Source organism: Entelurus aequoreus, linkage group LG05, assembly GCF_033978785.1.
Source record: "Entelurus aequoreus isolate RoL-2023_Sb linkage group LG05, RoL_Eaeq_v1.1, whole genome shotgun sequence".
NCBI lineage: Eukaryota > Metazoa > Chordata > Actinopteri > Syngnathiformes > Syngnathidae > Entelurus > Entelurus aequoreus.
This window is the reverse complement of record NC_084735.1, coordinates 26,577,469-26,601,172: the sequence shown is the minus strand read 5'-3', so window position 1 is coordinate 26,601,172 and position 23,704 is coordinate 26,577,469. Positions and strand designations below refer to the sequence as shown.

The 23,704-nt window shown below is 43.1% G+C and overlaps 1 protein-coding gene across 3 annotated transcripts in view; it reads right to left on the bottom strand.

Moving 5' to 3' along the window:
- Nucleotides 1-23,704, bottom strand: part of trim46b (tripartite motif containing 46b) — a 57,854-nt gene that overhangs the window by 33,594 nt on the left and 556 nt on the right. For 2 of the 3 annotated variants that reach the window (XR_009826228.1, XM_062047548.1), the window contains exons 2-3: nucleotides 8,360-8,621; nucleotides 1,045-1,228 (exon numbers count right to left, since the gene is read on the bottom strand). Coding sequence is in view for 2 of the 3 variants with exons in the window: in XM_062047548.1 (XP_061903532.1) it covers nucleotides 1,045-1,228; nucleotides 8,360-8,621 (446 nt within the window). In the remaining variant the exon portion in view is untranslated. Of the gene's footprint in view, nucleotides 1-1,044; nucleotides 1,229-8,359; nucleotides 8,622-23,243; nucleotides 23,284-23,704 lie in introns of those variants that run through there. The other variant, XM_062047549.1, reaches the window with a different exon arrangement.

Genomic DNA, 23,704 nt, shown 5'->3' with positions numbered 1-23,704 from the left:
AGGGTTCCTGCTTCACACAGAATTGAACACAGATGCACAGATTGTTTTACACATACACAAATCTAACCAGAGACACACAAATTACAACACGAACGCGCAGAGTTTTGTTTACAAACTTACAAATCTAAACAGAGACACACAAATCGTAACACAAACAGACATAGGTTTTGTTTACACACACACACAAATCTAAACACGGACACAAATTGCAACAGCCGATTAAGGGTGCCTGCTTCACACAGATTGTTTTACACACACACACAAATCTAAACACAGGCACACAAATCGCAACGGTTTTGTTTGCACACACACAAATATAAACATACAATAAACATACAAATTGCAACATGGACGCACTGAGTTTTGTTTACACATTCACAATTCTAAACACAGATATGCAAATCGCAACAAAAACGCACAGATTTCCTCTACACACACATACAAATCTAAACACAGACACACAAATAGCAACACAAACGCACATATTTCCTTTACACACACATACACACAAATCTAAACACAGACACACAAATTTCAACACGGACAAACGGATGTTTTGTTTATACACACACAAATCTTAACACTAACAAAAATTGCAACAGCTGATTGAGGGTCCCTGCTTCACACAGATTGTTTTACACGCACACAAATCCAAACACAGGCACACAAATTGCAACAGTTGATTAAGGGTACCTGCTTCACTCAGACTTGAACACAGACGCACAGATTGTTTTACACACACACAAATCTAAACAGAGCCACACAAATCGCAACTCAAATGCACAGAGCTTTGTTTACAAACTCACAAATCTAAACACAGACACACAAATCGCAATATGTAATTTTTTTGTTTACACCCACAAATCTAAACAGACACACAAATCGCTAATATTTCCATAGTATTTTCTGTGTTCACCTCTGCATGCACTTTAAAATATTGTGTGTTACACTTGCCGTACTCTTGTTTACAATCAACCCATCAGCGCTATTAATGCTGACTCACTGCCATTACAACATTGGTTGTGCGATGTGTGCGTGCGTTACCTCTCCACTATGCGCTCCAAGGTGAGGTTACGCAGGCAGTCGGTGAGGCCTTTCTCCCCGAGCTCCACGTCCCGTCCACAGGGGACGCAGGGGAACATCATAATCAAGGGCGGCGGGCCCTCTTTGCGGCGGCGCCCCAGGTATCCCGGAGAGCGGGGCATGGATGGTGACGGCGGGTGGGGACCTCCAAAACCAGACGAAAATAACGGCGGATTAATTTTTTCCAAAACCCAAGTAGGGTTGTACAAGATACCGGTACTAGTGTAGTATCACGGTACTAACGAATCAAAAACAGTACTATACTCTGTTTGAAAAAATACCGGTTTCCCTTTTTTCTTAATGGGCATGACGGCGCGTCGTTACGTCATGACTTGCTGTGTTTACGAGCCGAAGAGCATGTTCGGCAGCGCACAATCACGGAGTACTTACAAGCAGACACAGTGTGTAGACAGAAAAGGGAAAACGGACGCATTTTGGCTTAAAAACTAATTATCAAGGTGAAGTTATAACACTGAAACGCCCTCAGGAAGAGGTGCTTTAAGACATGGTTAGCTAGCTAGCGGCTAACGTCTATCCGCAGTCGGCAATGTTTTAGCTACTTCTAAATCACTAATCCTCGCCTCCATGGCGACAAATAAAGTACGTTTCTTACAAGTATCATCCCTGCAGGACGAGGAATAGCTAAACATGCTACACTACACAATAGGATACAATAGCTCATTGGCGTCACCGCTAACAAAAACTAGCGCGCCTGAATGTAAACAAATGCCATGGGTGAATCTACACCTGACATCCACTGTAATGATACCAAGTACAATAGCGTATGTAGCAGAGGTGGGACCAAGTCATTGCTTTGCAAGTCACAAGTAAGTCTCAAGTCTTTGCCCTCAAGTCTCGAGTCAAGTCCCGAGTCAAGACAGGCAAGTCCCGAGTCAAGTCCAAAGTCAAGACTGGAAAGTCTCAAGTCAAGTCACAAGTCCTGCATTTTGAGTTTCGAGTCCTTTCAAGTCCTTTTAACCACAGACTAATATTTTTACACAGATTGTGTATGCTTTTAAACCGCTGTATTTATTTATTAAAACAAGTGCATTTGAAATAGCAGGAAAAAAAATAGTACTGACATTGCAATTCATAATGGCACTATTAACCAGTCATTTTAATAGTTTAAACAATTTTAAACATTTAACTCATTCCTTTACAGAATAAACACATTTGCAAAAACAAGTGCAACTGTACTTATTTGTACAAAAGTGTTAACATTGTATTTCCATGGCATATTGCATTGTAACTAGTTCCACAGCAGTTTCTATTCTGTTCTTACCTTATCTCATTGATCTCATCTCATACTGTATGTGTGTTTATGTGTGCGTACACATGAAAAACATAACAAATACATGAACATAACAATGAACAGAGTTGTACTTTTTAGATGTCAGGGCCCTATGCAATATGTACACATATTCTTAATATAGTATACATTTTAACTGACCTTTATTTGACTATGTTTGTCTTTTTGTAGGTGGCTAAAATATGCTGTGCTGCTGACCGCCGTCTAACGTTATGTTACTGTGTGTGATACATTGACTAACGTAACATTATATGTAGGTACCTCATGCAACCCTGCTTAAAAAAATCACTTGACAAAAAGTATGAATAAGGTGGCAAACTGCAGTGGACGCAACATATTCCTGTGTTTGAAATGATGTTATAACCACAGACATCTTGTAAGTACACGCAGTATTGGTTGCTGTGACGCGAGCAAATTGCATCTTGAAGTGGTGATGAGGAGCCGGCGAGCAGCCTAAACTGACAGTTGACAGGTAGAAAACAAAGATGCCGGGCTAGTGTTCAGCGTTTTCCTGCTCAAATGAGCGGACTGTTGAAAATAGGAATCGGGGGATTACTTTTCACAAGTAAGATTTAACATTAATGTACTATTGGTTGTATTTTATGAAAATAACATTACCACAGAGTTGAGAAGGAGCAAAGATCTTCAATATTTGTATGTGAAAATCACAAATAAATCTTCTGGGGGAGGATGACACCCCTACAGGGGTTTGGTTTACAAACTTTCAGCCCCACCTAAAACAAAATTCACCAGCCGCCACTGATTATGATGCATTCTCATTTTAGGCAAAATATAAGACAATACTTTCTTAACAGTATAATTGTAACCAGGAATAAGTCTTCAAGTAACAATATTCAAATACTAACATTGTTGGGTAAGACAGAATTTGGTTTTATTCTGAATCCAGTGAAACAGATTGGTGGTTTTAGCTGATATAAAGAGTTTCAGGTGTTTATATATGTTTAAGTATTTGGCAGACGCTTTTATCCAAAGCGACATACATAAAAAATACATATATAACAATCACTGTAAACATGATCATTTAAGGGAAGAATGTAATACAAAATATCAATACAAAGTGTCAAGACAGAATAAACTCTCTGCTGCTGCAGCAACAGAGATGCAGTCTATAAGATATATAGATATCTAATGTATTCATACATTGTTTATGTAGGATATACGCATGTATATATAACGTAATCATATTGTTTCTTCAACTTAAAAATAGCTGACCGTTTTTTTCCCCCTTCTCTGGGTTTATATTCCCAGTTTTGATCTCGGACGTCTGGTCACTTATAGCATATAAGAATATTATATTACTGTTAAGCAAACTATGAATAATAAAACATGTGTCCGTTATCATAGCTACACGTATGACAAAAAAGCGTGTGAAAATGAGTGGTATTCAGTGAGGTAAAATGAATTAAATGCGCTGACAGTTCATTGCTCCTGCCAAATGAATTGCACTGAGTGGAGCGGATCACCACTCCAAGATGGCGGCCCCGCGTCTCGTCTGCGCCAGTAGGCAGTAGCGCTCGATGCTGCGTCTACTTATAAGATGTCTATGGTTATGACGTTAGCAGTGAGTTTACAGCCTCACTGATTTAACTACACAGCAAATAAAAGTCACGTTACTTAGCCAATAAACGTTAGCTTACATTCAAAACTTACCCTTCTTTGTGCAACTTCAAATGTCGAACGAAGTTGGAAGTTGTTGCGTCTCCGTCTGTAATATTCGAACTGCGTGATTTGCATACGGCAATTCGTTTTTTGTAGACCAAGTCGTAGTTTTTATACCCGAACGAAACCAACTTTGGTATAAATCTTTCTCACTGGCGTGTTGTTTGACAACTCTTGTTCATTTGTTGTCCTGCAATTTGATTGGCTGAATGCTGTGTGATGAAAACAATGTAGTTCTAATTTGATTGGCTGTTGTACTGAGAGCACACACGCTGACAAGCAGCACACACGCTGATAGACAGACACGTACAAAATGAAAAATACGGAGCGCTCCAAATTATGTTTTAAGCTTTAGGTTTTGGGGAAAGTAGCAAGTCATGTCAAGTCAAAAGGCTCAAGTCCAAGTGAAGTCACAAGTCATTGATGTTAAAGTCTAAGTCGAGTTGCAAGTCTCTTTACATTTTGTCAAGTCGAGTCTAAAGTCATCAAATTCATGACTCGAGTCTGACTCAAGTCCAAGTCATGTGACTCGAGTCCACACCTCTGGTATGTAGTCAATACTAATATGATTAAATCGATATTTTGTGTTGTCACAAAATATTTTTTCCTTTTTTTTTAATTTATATTTTGTTTATAAACTCAGTAAATACGTCCCTGGATACGTGAGGACTTAAATTATGACCATTGTATGATCCTGTAACTACTTGGTATCGGATCGATACCTAAATTTGTGGTATCATCCAAAACTAGTATAAAAAAGTATCAAACAACAGAAGAATAAGTGATTATTACGTTTTAACAGAAGTGTAGATAGAACATGTTGAAACGGAAAATAACCAAATATTAACAGTAAATGAACAAGTGGATTAATAATACATTTTTACAGCTTGTCTTTCATAATTTTGACAAAACAATAGAATGATAAATGACACAATATGTTACTGCATATGTCAGCAGACTAAATTAGGAGTCTTTGTTTGCTTACTTACTACTGAAAGACAAGTTGTCTTGTATGTTCACTATTTTATTTAAGGACAAACTCGCAATAAGAAACATATGTTTAATTTACTGTAAGATTTTTGGTTAAAATAAAGCCAATAATGCCATTTTTTTGTGGGCCCCTTTATTTAGAAAAGTATCGAAATACAAAATATTGGTGTCGGGACAACCCTAAACCCAAGTGCACCCTTTAAGTCAGTGTTTTTCAACCTTTTTTACGCCAAGGCACATTTTTTTCATTGAAAAAATCCTGAGACAATAAAAAGTCCTTCTCGCAATTGTTGGATATTAATTCAAACCATAACCAAGCATGCATCAGTATAGCTTTTGTCTCAAAGTAAGGTGTACTGTCACCCCTTGACTTATTTTGAGTTTTTTTGTGTTTTCCTGTGTGTAGTCTTTTAGTTCTTGTCTTGCGCTCTTATTTTGGTGTTTTTTCCTGTTTTGTTGGTATTTTCCTGTTGCAGTTTCATGTCTTCCTTGAGCGCTGTTCTCCACACCTGCTATGTTTTCGCAATGCAGACTATTTAAGTTGTGTGGACGCTTTCCTTCTTTGATGGGGACATTTTTGATTGTCATGTCATGTACGGACACTGTAAGTCTTTGCTGTCGTCCAGCATTTTGTGTTTCGTTTACTTTGCAGCCAGTTGAGTTTTAAGTTTTGTTTTGCATAGCCATGCCTAAGCCTCCATGCCTTTTCTTAGCGGTACTCGCCTTTTGTTTATTTTTGGTTTAAGCATTAGATACTTTATTGCCTGCACGCTGCCTCCCGCTGTCGTCTGCATATTGTGATCATGACACGACGTGTTACCGTACTTGCCAACCTTAAGACCTCCGAATTCAGGAGATTTGGGGGGGGGGGGGGGGTTTGAGGTGGGCGGGGTCGGGGGGAGTATATTTATAGCTAGAATTCACTGAAATTGAAGTATTTCTTATATATATATATATACATATATATATATATATATATATATATATATATATATATATATATATATATATATATATATATATATATATATATATATATATATATATATATATATATATATATATAAATGACTTTCAGTGAATTCTAGCTATATATATAATAAAATACATTTTTATTTTATATATATATATATATATATATATATATATATATATATATATATATATATATATATATATATATATATATATTTATATATATATTTATATATATATATATATATATATATATATATATATATATATTTATATATATATTTATATATATATATATATATATATATACTAGCGGCGTGGCGAAGTTGGTGGAGTGGCCGTGCCAGTAATCGGAGGGTTGCTGGTTACTGGGGTTCAATCCCCACCTTCTACCATCCAAGTCACGTCCGTTGTGTCCTTGGGCAAGACACTTCACCCTTGCTCCTGATGGCTGCTGGTTAGCGCCTTGCATGGCAGCTCCAGCCATCAGTGTGTGAATGTGTGTGTGAATGGGTGAATGTGGAAATACTGTCAAAGCGCTTTGAGTACCTTGAAGGTAGAAAAGCGCTGTACAAGTATAACCCATTTATCATTGTATATATATATATATATATAAAATAAATGACTTTCAGTGAATTCTAGCTATATATATAATAAAATAAAATTTTATTATATATATATATATATATATATATATATATATGGGTGTATATATATATATATATATATATATATATATATATATATATATATATATATATATATATATATATATATATATATATACGTGTATATATATATATGTGTATATATATATGTGTATGTATGTGTATATATATATATATACAGTATATATATATATATATAAATATATTTATATTTATATATATATATATATATATATATATATGTATATACACCCATATATATATATATATATATATATATATATATATATATATATATATATATATATATATATATATATATATATATATATATATATATATATATATATATATATATATATATATATATATATATATATATAATAAAAATGTATTTTATTATATATATAGCTAGAATTCACTGAAAGTCATTTATTATATATATATATATATATATATATATATATATATATATATATATATATATATATATATATATATATATATATATATATACAATGATAAATGGGTTATACTTGTATAGCGATTTTCTACCTTCAAGGTACTCAAAGCGCTTTGACAGTATTTCCACATTCACCCATTCACACACACATTCACACACTGATGGCGGGAGCTGCCATGCAAGGCATAAATAAAAGAAATACTTCAATTTCAGTGTTCATTTATTCACACATATGCACACACATAACACTCCTCTACTCATTGTTGTATTTGAAAGTGCAATGCTTTGCAGTCAGTAGCACAGCCTTTGAAGGAGCATAGGTGTGGGCAGCATCTGTGAAATTTAATTTGCAGGAAAGGAGTGAGTTTAGGGTTGAATTGTCCACCCTCGTTCCATTCTCTGTCACTCGTCGTCGCCATGACTGTCTCTCCTTCGTTCTTCTGCTTCGTCTCCTTCTTGTTGCGTGTGCAGCTGTTTACTCTCCAAAAGCCGTAGATATTATAACGTGACTGGGCCGGCACGCTGTTTATATGAAGGAAAAGCGGACGTGACGACAGGCTGTCTTCACTCAGGTCCGCACGGACCTGAAGGGGACGTGCCTTAAGTCTGGCTGGAAATCGGGTGAGATTTGGGAGAATGGTTGTCCCGGGAGATTTTCTGGAGAGGCACTGAAATTCGGGATTCTCCCGGAAAATTCAGGAGGGTTGGCAAGTATGCGTGTTACCGACATCTACAAAGCAATTAGCTTCCTGCTGCCACCTACTGATGAAGTGAAGTGAAGTGAATTATATTTATATAGCGCTTTTCTCTAGTGACTCAAAGCGCTTTACATAGTGAAAACCCAATATCTAAGTTACATTTAAACCAGTGTGGGTGGCACTGAGAGCAGGTGGGTAAAGTGTCTTGCCCAAGGACACAACGGCAGTGACTAGGATGGCGGAAGCGGGAATCGAACCTGCAACCCTCAGGTTGATGGCACGGCCACTCTACCAACCGAGCTATACCGGTTGGAAGAGTATTACACGGTTACTCTGCCGAGTTCTAGACAGTAAAGACACTCAACAACGGCACAATATTCACGGATTATAATTACCTGTGTGCAAAAAATATTTTTAACCCAATTAGGTGAAATTACATAATCTCTCACGATACACTAGTTGAAAAACACTGCTTTAAGTGACCGGACCTTACCTGCCCGCAGTACCCGGTCGATGGGCCGCTGCTCGGCTTTTGGCGTGGGCCTGCGGAGCTGCCGCGGGGAGCGCGTGTTGGGCGTGGAGGCGGGCGAGTTGGGCTCGGCGGGGAGCTCCGGCGGCGGGTAGCCGCTGGCCACCAGCACCTCGCAGGCACACATGAGGCACACGCTGTGAAGGCAAGGCAGCACCACGGGCTGCCTGACGATGTCCTTGCAGACGGGGCAGTGCAACTCGTGCTCCAGGCTCTTCATGTTGGACTGTGGGAGGAGTCAAAATGTCAGCACTAAAGCTAAAACATGGCAATGATGTTATAATGGTCATTTCTATCCTGAAAACATCATCTTAAGCGTCTTTGTTATTTATTGTCAAGTCAGCCATATTGTGCGGAGTACCCTGGACAAACCATTTCCTTCATACTTTGGTTATCCGCCATATTGTACTCAGCAGCCCGGACAGGGACATTGCTATTGTTTCCTGGGGGTTTCGTGTAATTCCGTCATGAGAGGTGCTGTAAATACAGTGTTTCCCCACACATTGATTTATTTGTGGCAGCCCGCCACGAAAGAATTACGTCCGCCACAAATTAATTTTTTTTTTTTGTTTTTTGTTTTTTGTCCTGTCCAGCTTCTCAGGCAAATCATATAGTTGATGTAGATGCCCATATAGGCTGTTCAGATTTACTTTACAAAAGAGAAGTGTAGGATACTTCTCTTGTTGCCTTATTTGTATTTGACCACTACTGTTTTCTGTTTATTTGTTACTGACTGTGGCAGGACACCTCTGCCTCTGTTTCACTTTATGTTGCTGGTAAATAATATGGTTGTAGTAGTAGGCTAAAGTTAAATTATTTAGTATGCACTAATTAAAGGGGCAGAGCTTTAAGAGACATTTTAGCTTTTATATTTTATAAGATATATTTTTTGTAAGAACCACAATTAATAAATATATTTCAGTGAATAACTTATTGTTCAAATCTGTATATAAATATGTACATAAAGTGTTGTAATTATATTGTAAAATGGATGGATGGATGGATGGATGGACTGTTACGGCTCAGACTCCTGCCAACGCCTCTCTTCCGTCTGGAGCGCACCTCGGGACACGCCCACGGGTGCACACAGCCAGGGACGCGCCGCGCGCGTCTCCGCCCTGCAGCAGCCACCAGCTGCAAACACTCACCGGCTATCTGCACACCTGATCCTGATGAGGGTGTGCCGGATAAAGGCAGGGTGGACCCAAGGATCGGCGCGGGAACTTAGTTTTCTCATGGTGACCCTACCCTCCGTCGCCTGGACAGTGAGCTGTGCGTCTCACTTTTCCCTGGATCTCCCCCCTTGTGTTTTTGGACTGCATTCCTCGTTCCTGACTCCTCGCTCGCCCCTGGACTTGACGCCCCTCTCAGCCCCACGGACCCCCGCTTGAATCCCGGATCACCTGCCTGCCCCCTGGACTTCCTCTTCTCTCGTTCAACACTTTGGTAACACACACTTCAGTTAAATTACACACATAATCTTACACCACACACTCATTACCTTTTGAATCTAGTTCACACTCCATTTTCCTTAGTTTATTATATTAGTATTGTTTGTTATTATTATATATATTGAATATATATAAATATATATTAAATAATTGTTTACACCTACCCCTGGTGTCTGTTTGCCGTCACCTCCCCTTAGTAAACACTACAGTAAGTTCCCGCCAAAATTGATTAGGGACCTGACGGCACAGTGACTTTAGCCCCGCCCCAGTGACATTAGCCCCACCCCCAGTGACATTTTTTTTCCCTCTCCTCTTTTGCCCCATTCACTATGTCTGTTTCTTTTTTTCGCTCCACACGGGAGGAATTGTCTGGTCCGGTCGACCTGTCTTGGAAGGTAATGTTTAGTAGCAATATGGGCAAGGAAGAATTTTCTCGCCGCCTGGACACCCTTTTTCCACCCGCAGTGTCTGTTTCTCAGTCTACTGGTAGCGTCTGGAATCCGCCCTTAGATGGGGGGAATGATACCGACAGCTGTGCTGGTGAGGTAGCACAGCTGCGGCCAGCAAGACCACTACCACCGATTTTTCAGTTTGCCTGGCCGCACCCACCAACCACGCTACCAGCACTTGTCCCCGAGCTAGCGTCCGAGCTAGCACTTGTCTCCGAGCTAGCGCCCAAGCTAGCACCTGTCCCCGAGCTAGCGCCCGAGCTAGCACCTGTCCTTCGGCTAGCCCCTGAGCTAGCACCTGTCCCTCGGCTAGCCCCTGAGCTAGCACCAGTCCCTCGGCTAGCGTCCGAGCTAGCACCAGTCCCTCGGCTAGCGTCCGAGCTAGCACCAGTCCCTAGGCTAGCGTCCGAGCTAGCACCAGTCCCTCGGCTAGCGTCCGAGCTAGCACCAGTCCCTCGGCTAGCGTCCGAGCTAGCACCAGCCCCTCGGCTAGCGTCCGAGCTAGCACCAGCCCCTCGCCTAGCGTCCGAGCTAGCACCAGCCCCTCGACTAGTCTCCGAGCTAGCACCAGCCCCTCGACTAGCCTCCGAGCTAGCACCAGCCCCTCGGCTAGCTCCTGAGCTAGCACCAGCCCCTCGGCTAGCCCCTGAGCTAGCACTAGCCTCCAAGCTAGCACCAATCCCCAGGATATCCCCCGTGTCTCCACCAGCTCCCAGGCTGGCCCCGACCTTCGCCCCTCGGCCAGCAGCGCCAACCTTCGCCCCTCGGCCGGCAGCGCCGACCTCTGCCCCTCGGCCGGCAGCGCCGACCTCTGCAGCACCGACCTCTGCACCTCGGCCAGCAGCGCCGACCTCTGCACCTCGGCCAGCAGCGCCGACCTCTGCACCTCGGCCTGCAGCGCAGCTGCCCTCCTCGTCTCCGGCTATGATGACGTCTGCCGCTGCCACGCCGCCGATGACGTCTGCCGCTGCCACGCCGCCGATGACGTCTGCCGCTTCCACGCCGCCGATGACATCTGCCGCTTCCACGCCGCCGATGACGTCATCCTCTTCGCCTCAGACGTCTCCTTCTTGTTTCCGGCGAGACGCACCATGGCGCCACTCGCGTCCGCCTTTCCGACGGCCAAGATGGTGGCCGTACCTTGGTCGCCCGCCTCGCCGGCCTCAGCGGCATGCTGCTCGCCACCGCCACTAGACTCGTCCCCGGTGGATTCAGGGACATTTGGGCCGGCGACCCACCACCAGTTCACCCCTCCGCCCACCCTTGACTTTTGTTCCTGTGTCTTTGTTGGTGGTACGACCAGTAGGACATCTGGAAGCTGTCCATAAGGAGGGGGGTACTCTTACGGCTCAGACTCCTGCCAACGCCTCTCTTCCGTCTGTGCGCTCCAGTGAGCGCACCTAGGGACACGCCCACGGGTGCACACAGCCAGGGACGCGCCGCGCGCGTCTCCGCCCTGCAGCAGCCACCAGCTGCAAACACTCACCGGCTATCTGCACACCTGATCCTGATGAGGGTGTGCCGGATAAAGGCAGGGTGGACCCAAGGATCGGCGCGGGAACTTAGTTTTCTCATGGTGACCCTACCCTCCGTCGCCTGGACAGTGAGCTGTGCGTCTCACTTTTCCCTGGATCTCCCCCCTTGTGTTTTTGGACTGCATTCCTCGTTCCTGACTCCTCGCTCGCCCCTGGACTTGACGCCCCTCTCATCCCCACGGACCCCCGCTTGAATCCCGGATCACCTGCCTGTCCCCTGGACTTCCTCTTCTCTCGTTCAACACTTTGGTAACACACACTTCAGTTAAATTACACACATAATCTTACACCACACACTCATTACCTTTTGGATCTAGTTCACACTCCATTTTCCTTAGTTTATTATATTAGTATTGTTTGTTATTATTATATATATTGAATATATATAAATATATATTAAATAATTGTATACACTTTCCCCTGGAGTCTGTTTGCCGTCACCTCCCCTTAGTAAACACTACATGGACGTTTAAAACAAAACTGTCATTAATTAGTAAGTATACATTTTTTTAGCCTTTTTAGAGAAAATCATATCGTTGTAGTAAATTATGCAAATTACTCGATGATGTCATGGTGATCACACCCATAGCCACGCCCATAGACACACCCCCACCGCCACAGGTATCTTGGCAGTTTATGGGAAACACTGAAATAGGTCCCAGGCAAGCAGCATGGGTCATCATCCTCGTTAAATATTCATAAATGTCAGACGTGAATTATTCAGCTCCAACCGCAGCTCCTTCTTTTTTTAGCCCACAATGTAGGATTTCACCATGTGTCGAGAGATGACACGATTTGCAGGGAATATGACGCACAGGCGCATCGGTGCGGCGTCTTCGGTGATGCGGACGCTGTATCGACCCGTCGTGGTGAAGAAGGAGCTGAGCCGGAGCTCTGTACCGAGGATGTCGTTGTGGCTTGTACAGCCCTTTGAGACACTTGTGATTTAGGGCTATATAAATAAACATTGATTGATTGATTGATTGAAGGCAGAGCTCTTAATTTACTGGTCGATCTAGGTACAGTACATATCCTCACCTATGGTCATGGGCTTTGGATTATGACCGAAAGGACAAGATCACGGGTACAAGCGGCCGAAAAGAGATTCCTCCGTCGGGTGGCGGTGCTCTCTACACAAATCCTGTAAAAACGAGTCACTGGTGGCAAATATAACATAACAGAAAATGAGCCATAACACTTAGGGCCACCCCGGACAGATTGGGGTCCTAAGCAGAATTTATGAGTTATATTTTTTTATATTTTTTTAATCAAACTTGAATTGAGTTTGATGCATTAAACCAGGGGTGTCAAAGTCATTTTAGCTCAGGAGGAAAATCTATTCCCAAGTGGGCCGGACTGGTAAAATCATGTCATGGTAACTTCAAAATAAAGACAACTCCAGGTTGTTTTCTTTGTTTTACTTTGGCCAAAAATAGAACAAGCACATTCTGAAAACGTCCACATCACAAATAATCCTCTGGACAAAACACTTCAATTTGTTGAAAATTCAGAGAAAATTGGTGCAGCTTCAAAAACACAATGGTGTTTGGGTCTGTGAGACCCGTTTTCATTTTTTATTAAAAGAAAAATGATACAATTAATTAATTTTTCAAACTGAGACTCACTGACTTTGGCTCATTTTCTGTGAAGAACATATATCAGAATACATATTTAATGACCACACACCATACACCCCCCCCCCCCCTACACATTTCTATTACATATAAGATGTCCAGGTCCACTGGACCCGGGGCTAATAGAAGTGTGGAAATTGATGTTCTGTGTACCACACCCACCCACGCACACACACACACACACACAGCAGGCCGAGACAGGAGGAAGACAGAGTGTAGGTACACAGAACATCAGAGGGTCAAATGTGCGAGAAAATGAGAGCAGACAGTGTTGACAAACAATGTTGCAACCTTGTTTGGGAACCGCAGGTGCAGAAACACAAAAGAAGAATCCCTGTGGGATGCAGAAACAGGCAGAGAAATTTTCTGTGCAATGTTCATATTGTTGTTACTCAGCCAGGGTTTGTGGGTCTGATGGACCCGTTGCATTTTGTGGCTTTTAATGCCTCACAATCAAACACTTTTATGTTAAAATACTGAACAGATGTTTACCTTATCCCAATAAACATCTGTTCAGTATAATGTAATGTTCATATTGTTGTTACTCAGCCAGGGTTTGTGGGTCTGATGGACCCGTTGCATTTTGTGGCTTTTAATGCCTCACAATCAAACACTTTTATGTTAAAATACTGAACAGATGTTTATTGGGATAAGGTAAACATCTGTTCAGTATTTTAACATAAAAGTGTTTGATTGTGAGGCATTAAAAGCCACAAAATGCAACGGGTCCATCAGACCCACAAACCCTGGCTGAGTAACAACAATATGAACATTACAATAATCAGACCCACTGAACAGATGTTTACCTTATCCCAATAAACATCTGTTCAGTATTTTAACATAAAAGTGTTTGATTGTGAGGCATTAAAAGCCACAAAATGCAACGGGTCCATCAGACCCACAAACGCTGGCTGAGTAACAACAATATGAACATTACACAAGGGTTAAGAACAAATGTTGTCCTTAGGCCCACTTACGAAGTTTTTAAAGAGATTTTTGTATTCAACAATGTTTTCTTAGCTGGGATTTGTTCGTAGGTAAAAACTAAATCTACGAGTGCTCCAGAGCAGTCTTAGGATGGCCTATTTGTTCTTAAGTGTGACAAGTTCCCTTACTTCTATTGTCTAATGTTACATTAATATCATAGATAGATAGATAGATAGATAGATAGATAGATAGATAGATAGATAGATAGATAGATAGATAGATAGATAGATAGATAGATAGATAGATAGATAGATAGATAGATAGATAGATAGATAGATAGATACTCTCTCTCTTTAAAAGACTGAACTCACACAATGGCAATACTTTTGCTGCTACTGCAAGATGCCGCAGACCGCATATTTCACGACCATGTAGAGCTATTTGCCCGAAGTGACGACTATTTATTTGAACGCTTTAGGCTACCTCAACAATCCCCCCTTTCTTAAACTTACGTTTTGACATTATGTATTTCCCCCGCGGGATAATACGAATTTATCTTCTGTAATCTGTTTGTGTTTTCTCCGTGTGTTTAATGTTCGGCTTTTCCGCCAGATTTGTGCCCTTACATGGGGAATTAAGGGTGTTTACCTATGCAAATTATGGAATTAAGGGTGTTTACATATGCATGTTGGGGAAATAAGGGTGTTGTTAGGATCCGCTGCTCGGATCACAATTTGTTTACACTTTAGCGTCACGTGTTTGTTTCTGTTGCCATGACTGCAGATTTTACTCACCTGCCTCTGATCAGCGTTCGGGACGCGCACCTGTTGCCCGAGCACTGATCAGAGGGCTATTTAGTCTTTGCCCGGGCCTCACTCGGCCTGGCTTCCTAATTTGCTTTCACGCAACAGCTAACGACAACTTTGTTTCCTGCTAGCTTTCAGGCTATGCTATTTTTTTACTTGCTAGCTCCCATGCTAGTCGTTTTTGTTTTTTCCTGTCTGAGTTAGCTCCAGAATAAATCATTTTTCTACCTGCAAGCTGTGTCCGAGCCCGTCTGCATCCTTGGGAGAACACCACCGCACCTCGATGCGACCAGGTCGTTACAGTAGGAAGCCAGCAGCAAGAAGTTCTCCCGCAACGAGCACGTCGGAGGAGATGGACGAAGGTGCGTGGATGGTGTTGCGAGCAATGGAGGCGGAGACTCTCCGCTATTCCCCCTCGGAGCGCCAGGACCTGATCTGGGGTCCTAACGGAAAGTTGGTCCCAATCCACTCCGTTTGGCCCGAGGACATCGCCACACCTCCGCACCACCGGACGCGTCAGCGAAGACGGAAGCCACCAAAGAGGTCTTCACTTCGCTGCAAAGACGCGCCACTCCCACAGACTCCTCCACCACCGGTACACAGTAAGCAACATTCAGCCCAAGATTCCCCTCCTCACATGTTTGGCAACCCTATCGACCACTTTGCCAAACATTTCACCGATTGGGCTGTCAGTCAGCTAGAGTCCCACACGGATGACGTCATCCCGCCCACTTTGGATGACGTCATAGACAAAGACTTTTTTAGACATCATGTCAATTCTTCCTGCCAGCCATTTTCAAGTAACCTTAACTCTGCGATTAATCATTATCAGGACATTTTTTTAAGGACTAAGTCTAGTCAGTCCCAGTCTCAAGTGTGGGGTGACAATAGACAGTTTGGACAATTTAGAGGAGAGGATTCAGCCCTCCCCCTGACCACCCTCCACCCACCCTTGAAGACGGTTCCAATCCGCAAGGAGCGCGTCTGGGATCCGCTTTTTGAGGGGGGGGCTAGTACTGGGAGCTGTGCGAGTGGGGTGGCACAACGGCGTGCTAAGCCGCAACCTCCTGCTCGGCCACCGCCACCTGTCCTTCGGCCTGCTAAGCCGCAACCGCCAGCTAGGCCACCTGCACCTAAGCTAGCGCCAAGGCTAAGGCTAGCACCAGCTCCACCACAGGTTCCAGTACCTGCACCTCGGCTGGTTCCCACACCAGTACCTGCACCTCGGCTGGTTCCCAGACCAGTACCTGCACCTCGGCTGGTTCCCAGACCAGTACCTGCACCTCGGCTGGTTCCCACACCAGTACCTGCACCTCGGCTGGTTCCCACACCAGTACCTGCACCACGACTGGTTCTCGCACCAGTACCTGCACCACGACTGGTTCTCGCACCAGTACCTGCACCACGACTGGTTCTCGCACCAGTATCTGCACCACGACTGGTTCTCGCACCAGTACCTGCACCACGACTGGTTCTCGCACCAGCACCTGCACCACGGCTGGTTCTCGCACCAGCACCTGCACCACGACTGGTTCTCGCACCAGCGACTCCGGCTGCCACGACAGCGACTCCTGCTGCCACGACAGCGACTCCTGCTGCCACGACAGCGACTCCTGCTGCCACGACAGCGACTGCTGCTGCCACGACAGCGACTCCTGCTGCCACGACAGCGACTCCGGCTGCCACGACAGCGACTCCTGCTGCCACGACAGCGACTCCTGCTGCCACGACAGCGACTCCTGCTGTCACGACAGCGACTCCTGCTGCCACGACAGCGACTCCTGCTGCCACGACAGCGACTCCTGCTGCCACGACAGCGACTCCTGCTGCCACGACAGCGACTCCTGCTGCCACGACAGCGACTCCTGCTGCCACGACAGCGACTCCGGCTGCCACGACAGCGACATCTCAGCGACCTCGAGTGGTCCGGCGGCGCAAGCGGAAAGCAGGTCCCCGCATGCAGCCCTCGAGGTCAGTGAAGGGACGTCAGTGGCGCAAACAGCAGCGACATTCAAGACTTTGTTGCAGGACTCAGAGGCTGCTGAAATTCTGGTGCCACTCACGCCCACCTTCTCAGCGGCCACGAATGTGGCCTTACCGTGGTCGCCCGCCTCGCCCGCCTCGCCAGCGGTGGCGGCGTTCCATTCGCCGCCGCCACCTGACCCTTCCCCGGTGGATTCGGGGACACGTGGCCTGGCGACCCACCACCAAGTCACCCCCCCGCCCGCCCTTGACTCATGAACTATTGCTTGTTTTTTTTGGGTTCCAGTTGTTTTTTTGTTTTCTAGGGACATCTGGAATCTGTCCTTTTAGGGGGGGGTACTGTTAGGATCCGCTGCTCGGATCACAATTTGTTTACACTTTAGCGTCACGTGTTTGTTTCTGTTGCCATGACTGCAGATTTTACTCACCTGCCTCTGATCAGCGTTCGGGACGCGCACCTGTTGCCCGAGCACTGATCAGAGGGCTATTTAGTCTTTGCCCGGGCCTCACTCGGCCTGGCTTCCTAATTTGCTTTCACGCAACAGCTAACGACAACTTTGTTTCCTGCTAGCTTTCAGGCTATGCTATTTTTTACTTGCTAGCTCCCATGCTAGTCGTTTTTGTTTTTTCCTGTCTGAGTTAGCTCCAGAATAAATCATTTTTCTACCTGCAAGCTGTGTCCGAGCCCGTCTGCATCCTTGGGAGAACACCACCGCACCTCGATGCGACCAGGTCGTTACAGGTGTGTTTATATGCAAATTATGATAGACACGCACGCGCTAACCATTTGGCATTCAGCAACTTAAGAACAGCAGGTGGGAACAATTTGTCCGTTTAAGAACACGTCATGAATTTGAATGGACTCCTCTTAGGAAATCACTTAGGAAGAACGATAAGAGGAAAAGTTAGGAACTTATTGCTGAATGGGGCCCAATGAGTTTAGACTTCGTCTCAGTGTATCTACAAAGCCAGGATTAAACTTTAAATCACAGTCTTTCTGGGATTGAACAAAACAACACAACATGTAAACTCTTCTAGGTATCAAATACCTCCTTTGTCATGTCCACGTATCAAACTCAACAAACCGTAGGAAACGGATGTAAAAACTATTCAAAAGAGTTAAAGGCCTACTGAAATCCACTACTACCGACCACGCAGTCTGATAGTTTATATATCAATGATGAAATCTTAACATTATAACACATGCCAATACGGCCGGGTTAACTTATAAAGTGACATTTTAAATTTGCCGCTAAACTTCCTGTTCGAAACGCCTCTGAGGATGACGTATGCGCGTGACGTATGAACACGGGTATGCCTTCCACATTGAAGCCAATACGAAAAAGCTCTGTTTTCATTTCATAATTCCACAGTATTCTGGACATCTGTGTTCGTGAATCTGTTTCAATCATGTTCATTGCATTATGGAGAAGGAAGCCGAGCAAGCAAAGAACAAAGTTGTCGGTGCGAAATGGACATATTTTTCGAACGTAGTCAGCCACAACAGTACACAGCCGGCGCTTCTTTGTTTACATTCCCGAAAGATGCAGTCAAGATGGAAGAACTCGGATAACAGAGACTCTAACCAGGAGGACTTTTGACTTGGATACACAGACGCCTGTAGAGAACTGGGACAACACAGACTCTTACCAGGATTACTTTGATTTGGATGACAAAGACGCAGACGTGCTACTGTGAGTATGCAGCTTTGGCTTTTTTTGCGTATGTACGTAACTTTTTTTAAATATATAAGCTTTATGAACCTTGGGTTAGGTGAACGGTCTTTTGGGCTGAGTGATTGTGTGTGTTGATCATGTGTTTGAATTGTATTGGCGTGTTCTATGGAGCTAGGAGCTAGCAGAGGAGCTAGGAGCTAGCATAACACGTACCGTACCGTACGTGCGCGTCACGTACGTAACTTTTTAAAAATATATAAGCTTTATGAACCTTGGGTTAGGTGAACGGTCTTTTGGGCTGAGTGATTGTGTGTGTTGATCCGGTGTTTGAATTGTATTGGCGTGTTCTATGGAGCTAGGAGCTAGCAGAGGAGCTAGGAGCTAGCATAACAAACACGCAGGTGTTATTATGCAGGATTAATTTGTGGCATATTAAATATAAGCCTGGTTGTGTTGTGGCTAATAGAGTATATATATGTCTTGTGTTTATTTACTGTTGTAGTCATTCCCAGCTGAATATCAGGTACCGTGAGTATGCAGCCTTGGCTGCTAAACATTCGATAACTTGACCGTATGTGCGCGTCACGTACGTAACTTTTTTAAAATATATAAGCTTTATGAACCTTGGGTTAGGTAAACGGTCTTTTGGGCTGAGTGATTGTGTGTGTTGATCAGGTGTTTGAATTGTATTGGCGTGTTCTATGGAGCTAGGAGCTAGCAGAGGAGCTAGGAGCTAGCATAACAAACACGCAGGTGTTTTTATGCAGGATTAATTTGTGGCATATTAAATATAAGCCTGGTTGTGTTGTGGCTAATAGAGTATATATATGTCTTGTGTTTATTTACTGTTGTAGTCATTCCCAGCTGAATATCAGGTCACCCCCGGCTCTCACAGCATCTTCCCTATCTGAATAGCTTCCACTCCCCACTAGTCCTTCACTTGCACTTTACTCATCCACAAATCTTTCATCCTCGCTCAAATTAATGGGGAAATTGTCGCTTTCTCGGTCCGAATCTCTCTCACTTCATGCGGCCATCATTGTAAACAATAGGGAACTTTGCGTATATGTTCAACTGACTACGTCACGCTACTTCCGGTAGGTGCAAGCCTTTTTTTTATCAGATACCAAAAGTTGCAATCTTTATCGTCGTTGTTCTATACTAAATCCTTTCAGCAAAAATATGGCAATATCGCGAAATGATCAAGTATGACACATAGAATAGATCTGCTATCCCCGTTTAAATAAAAAAAATTCATTTCAGTAGGCCTTTAAGTTTTCTCCTTTTTGAGAGAGACATTATGGGGGAGTAAGGGTGCCAAATAACGATGTGTTCGAAGCAGAAGACATACAACTGCAGGTTTTAAGTTTCATGTGGGTCTAGGAGGAGGAGCCACAGTCCCCCTTTACTGTGTACCTCTTGCTTGGCCCTGGTATAAACCGTTTGCTTGCCTAACAGAATTGTTATTGTGACATCCAGTGGACACATTTAGAACAGCAGTCTGTTTTGTTAAAAAAAAAAGCAGCTCATTTTATTACTTGGCAAACTCTTCACGCAGGCCGGATAAAACCTGATCCGTCTGAAACAAATTCAGTGAAAACCATTGTTTAATTAAAAGAAAAAACCTTCATGCAAAATAAGCTGAATTCAGTCTCTTTAACATCACCAGCACAGATCTAAACTCAGACACACACATCGCTACACGGAGGCACAGATTTTTTTTTAAACACACACACACAAATCACAAAACAGACACATTCAAATCTGTGTTTTTGTACAGTCATATTTTGTTGCTTGCCGCTACCTGGCTAACGTGCTTGCTGATATCATTTATTTTCAGATTGTCAGCATTCCTGCGCAATTTCTACCTGAAATGATGCTTTTATTCATATAGATTCACTATTACAAACGGCCCTTTCAGGGATGTGGCCATCGATGAAAGGAGTTTGATACTCCTGGTGCTAAAGGACGAGGAAATAACATAAAATATGTCAGTTTTCAGCATTTTTTTTTTTCCAAATTAAATAAATATCAAAAAGGCCCTGGTATACTTTGACTTGTTGTTATGCGGCCCTTGATACAAAAGTTTGGACACGTTTGATGTAGGCTAACTGTTAGCATGCTAGTTTTTGTCGCTCATTTTGCAGGTGTACACTTAAAGTCATATATTTTGTTACTTGACTATATAGCCTGCATGCTAATGTTAGCATGCTAATATTGCAGGTATTCACCTCAGAGTCAAATATTCGGTCATTGCATGCATGCTAACTACTTGCATGCTAACAGGTTTTTGTGCTCATTTGATAGGTGGAGGCATATTTTGTTGCTTGCCGCTACCTGGCTAACGTGCTAGCTGATATCATTTATTTTAAAATGTTCAGCATTCTCGTGCAATTTCTACTGAAATTATGCTTTTATTGATATATATTCACTATTAAAACGGCCCTCTCAGGGATGTGGCCCTCGATGAAAGTGAGTTTGATACTTCTGGTATAGCATGTCAGTGCTAATATGTGCTAAAGAACGAGGAAATGACATAAAATATATGTCAGTTTTCAGCATTTTTTTTTTCAAAATTAAAAAAATATAAAAATTTATACTTTGACGTGTTTTATGCGGCCCTTGGTACAAAAGTTTGGACACGTTTGATGTAGGCTAACTGTTAGCATGCTAATTCTGCAGGTATTCACCTCATAGTCAAATATTCTGTCATTGCACGCATGCAAACTACTAGCATGCTAACAGGTTTTTATGCTCATTTGATAGGTGGAGTCATATTTTGTTGCTTGCCGCTACCTGGCTAACATGCTAGCTGATATCATTTATTTTTTTTAGATTTTCAGCATTCACGCGCAATTTCTACTGAAATTATGCTTTTATTCATATATATTCACGGTTACAAACGGCCCTCAATGAAAGTGAGTTTGATACTCCTGGTATAGCACGGCAGTGCTAATACATGCTAAAGGACGACGAAATAACATAAAATATATGTCAGATTTCAGCATTTTTTTATTTTTATAAAAAAAATATCAAAACGGCCCCGGTATACTTTGACTTGTTGTTATGCGGCCCTTGGTACAAAAGTTTGGATACGTTTGACGGAGGCTAACTGTTAGCATGCTAGTGTTTGTCGCTCATTTTGCAGGTGAATACCTAAAGTCATATATTTTCTTACTGACTATATTGCCTGCATACTAATATTAGCATGCTAATTTTGCAGGTATTCACCTCAGAGTCAAATATTCTGTCATTGCATGCATGCTAACTACTTGCATGCTATCAGGTTTTTATGCTCATTTGATAGGTAGAGTCATATTTTGTTGCTTGCCGCTACCTGGCTAACGTGCTAGCTGATATCATTTATTTTCAGATTTTCAGCATTCCCGCGCAATTTCTACTGAAATGATGCTTTTATTCAAATATATTCACTGTTACAAACGGCCCTTTCAGGGATGTGGCCCTCAATGAAAGTGAGTTTGATACTTCTGGTATAGCATGTCAGTGCTAATACGTGCTAAAGGATGAGAAAATGACATAAAATATATGTCAGTTTTCAGCATTTTTTTTTTTCAAAATTTAAAAAATATCAAAATTGGCCCTGGTATACTTTGACTTGTTTTACGCGGACCTTGGTACAAAAGTTTGGACACGTTTGATGTAGGCTAACTGTTAGTGTGCTAATTCTGCATGTATTTACCTCAGAGTCAAATATACTACTACTACTTGCATGCTAACAGGTTTTTATGCTCATTTGATAGGTAGAGTCATATTTTGTTGCTTGCCGCTACCTGGCTAACGTGCTAGCTGATATCATTTATTGTTTTTAGATTTTCAGCATTCACACGCAATTTCTACTGAAATTATGCTTTTATTGGAATATATTCACTGTTACGAAACGGCCCTCGATGAAAGTGAGTTTGATACTCCTGGTGTAGCACGCCAGTGCTAATACGCGCTAAAGGTCGAGGAAACGACATAAAAAAGTGCACGATGACGGCTCGCTGCGGACGTGCGGCCCTGCACGGAATCACATGGCAGCACTTCCTGTCCTGTGGGGGGGCTTTTAAAATATGCCCCTCACCTGACCTTACAGCCAAAATGCTGATGAAACCACGGCCGCCCATCAGCAGTGACACCATAAGTCAAAAGGACTGCTTATCACAGCACATTTAAAACATTTTTTTTTTAAACTGAACATGCACACGTAGACAGAAATAACATGATGACCTGCGACATGTTCCTCATTTCCTTTCCTTTCCCCGTGTCATTCTCCAATGTCATCCCCTCCTTCTCTCCTTTCATTCTCTTGATTTAATATTCCCACTTAATGGCGACGCGGCCGTGAAAAGAAAAGCAAAGAATAAGCGGTGCTAAACATCCTTACCTTCACCTGGAACCTCGGCGCCATGACAGTTGGCCGCGTGCACGTTTACAGCAGCGGGGCGACGCAATAGCTTCAGTAAGGGGAGGGGTGTGGGGGGGGAGATAAAAGGGGAGATGCGGGGGGGGGGGAGGAGCTCGCCGGCGAGGCATTTTTTATTTTTTATTGATATTAACCCATTACATAAACTACATACATAGGAATATGTATACAAATCTCACACTGGCACCGGGATGGATTTAAAGCCCTCTGCAGTCGGCCGCGTACGCAGCATCCGTGCATCCAGCTCTGCCGTCTCCATGGCGACGAGCATCCCTTGAGCCCAGAATGGAGAGGTTTCCTTCCAAAAACCCTCACCCGCCATCAGACATCGCAGTTCCAAACGCGTACAAATGATTTGGAGCGGGGTGGTTTTAAATCACCCCAATTACAATGGGACTTTTGTATTGAGGGGGTTGTGTAAA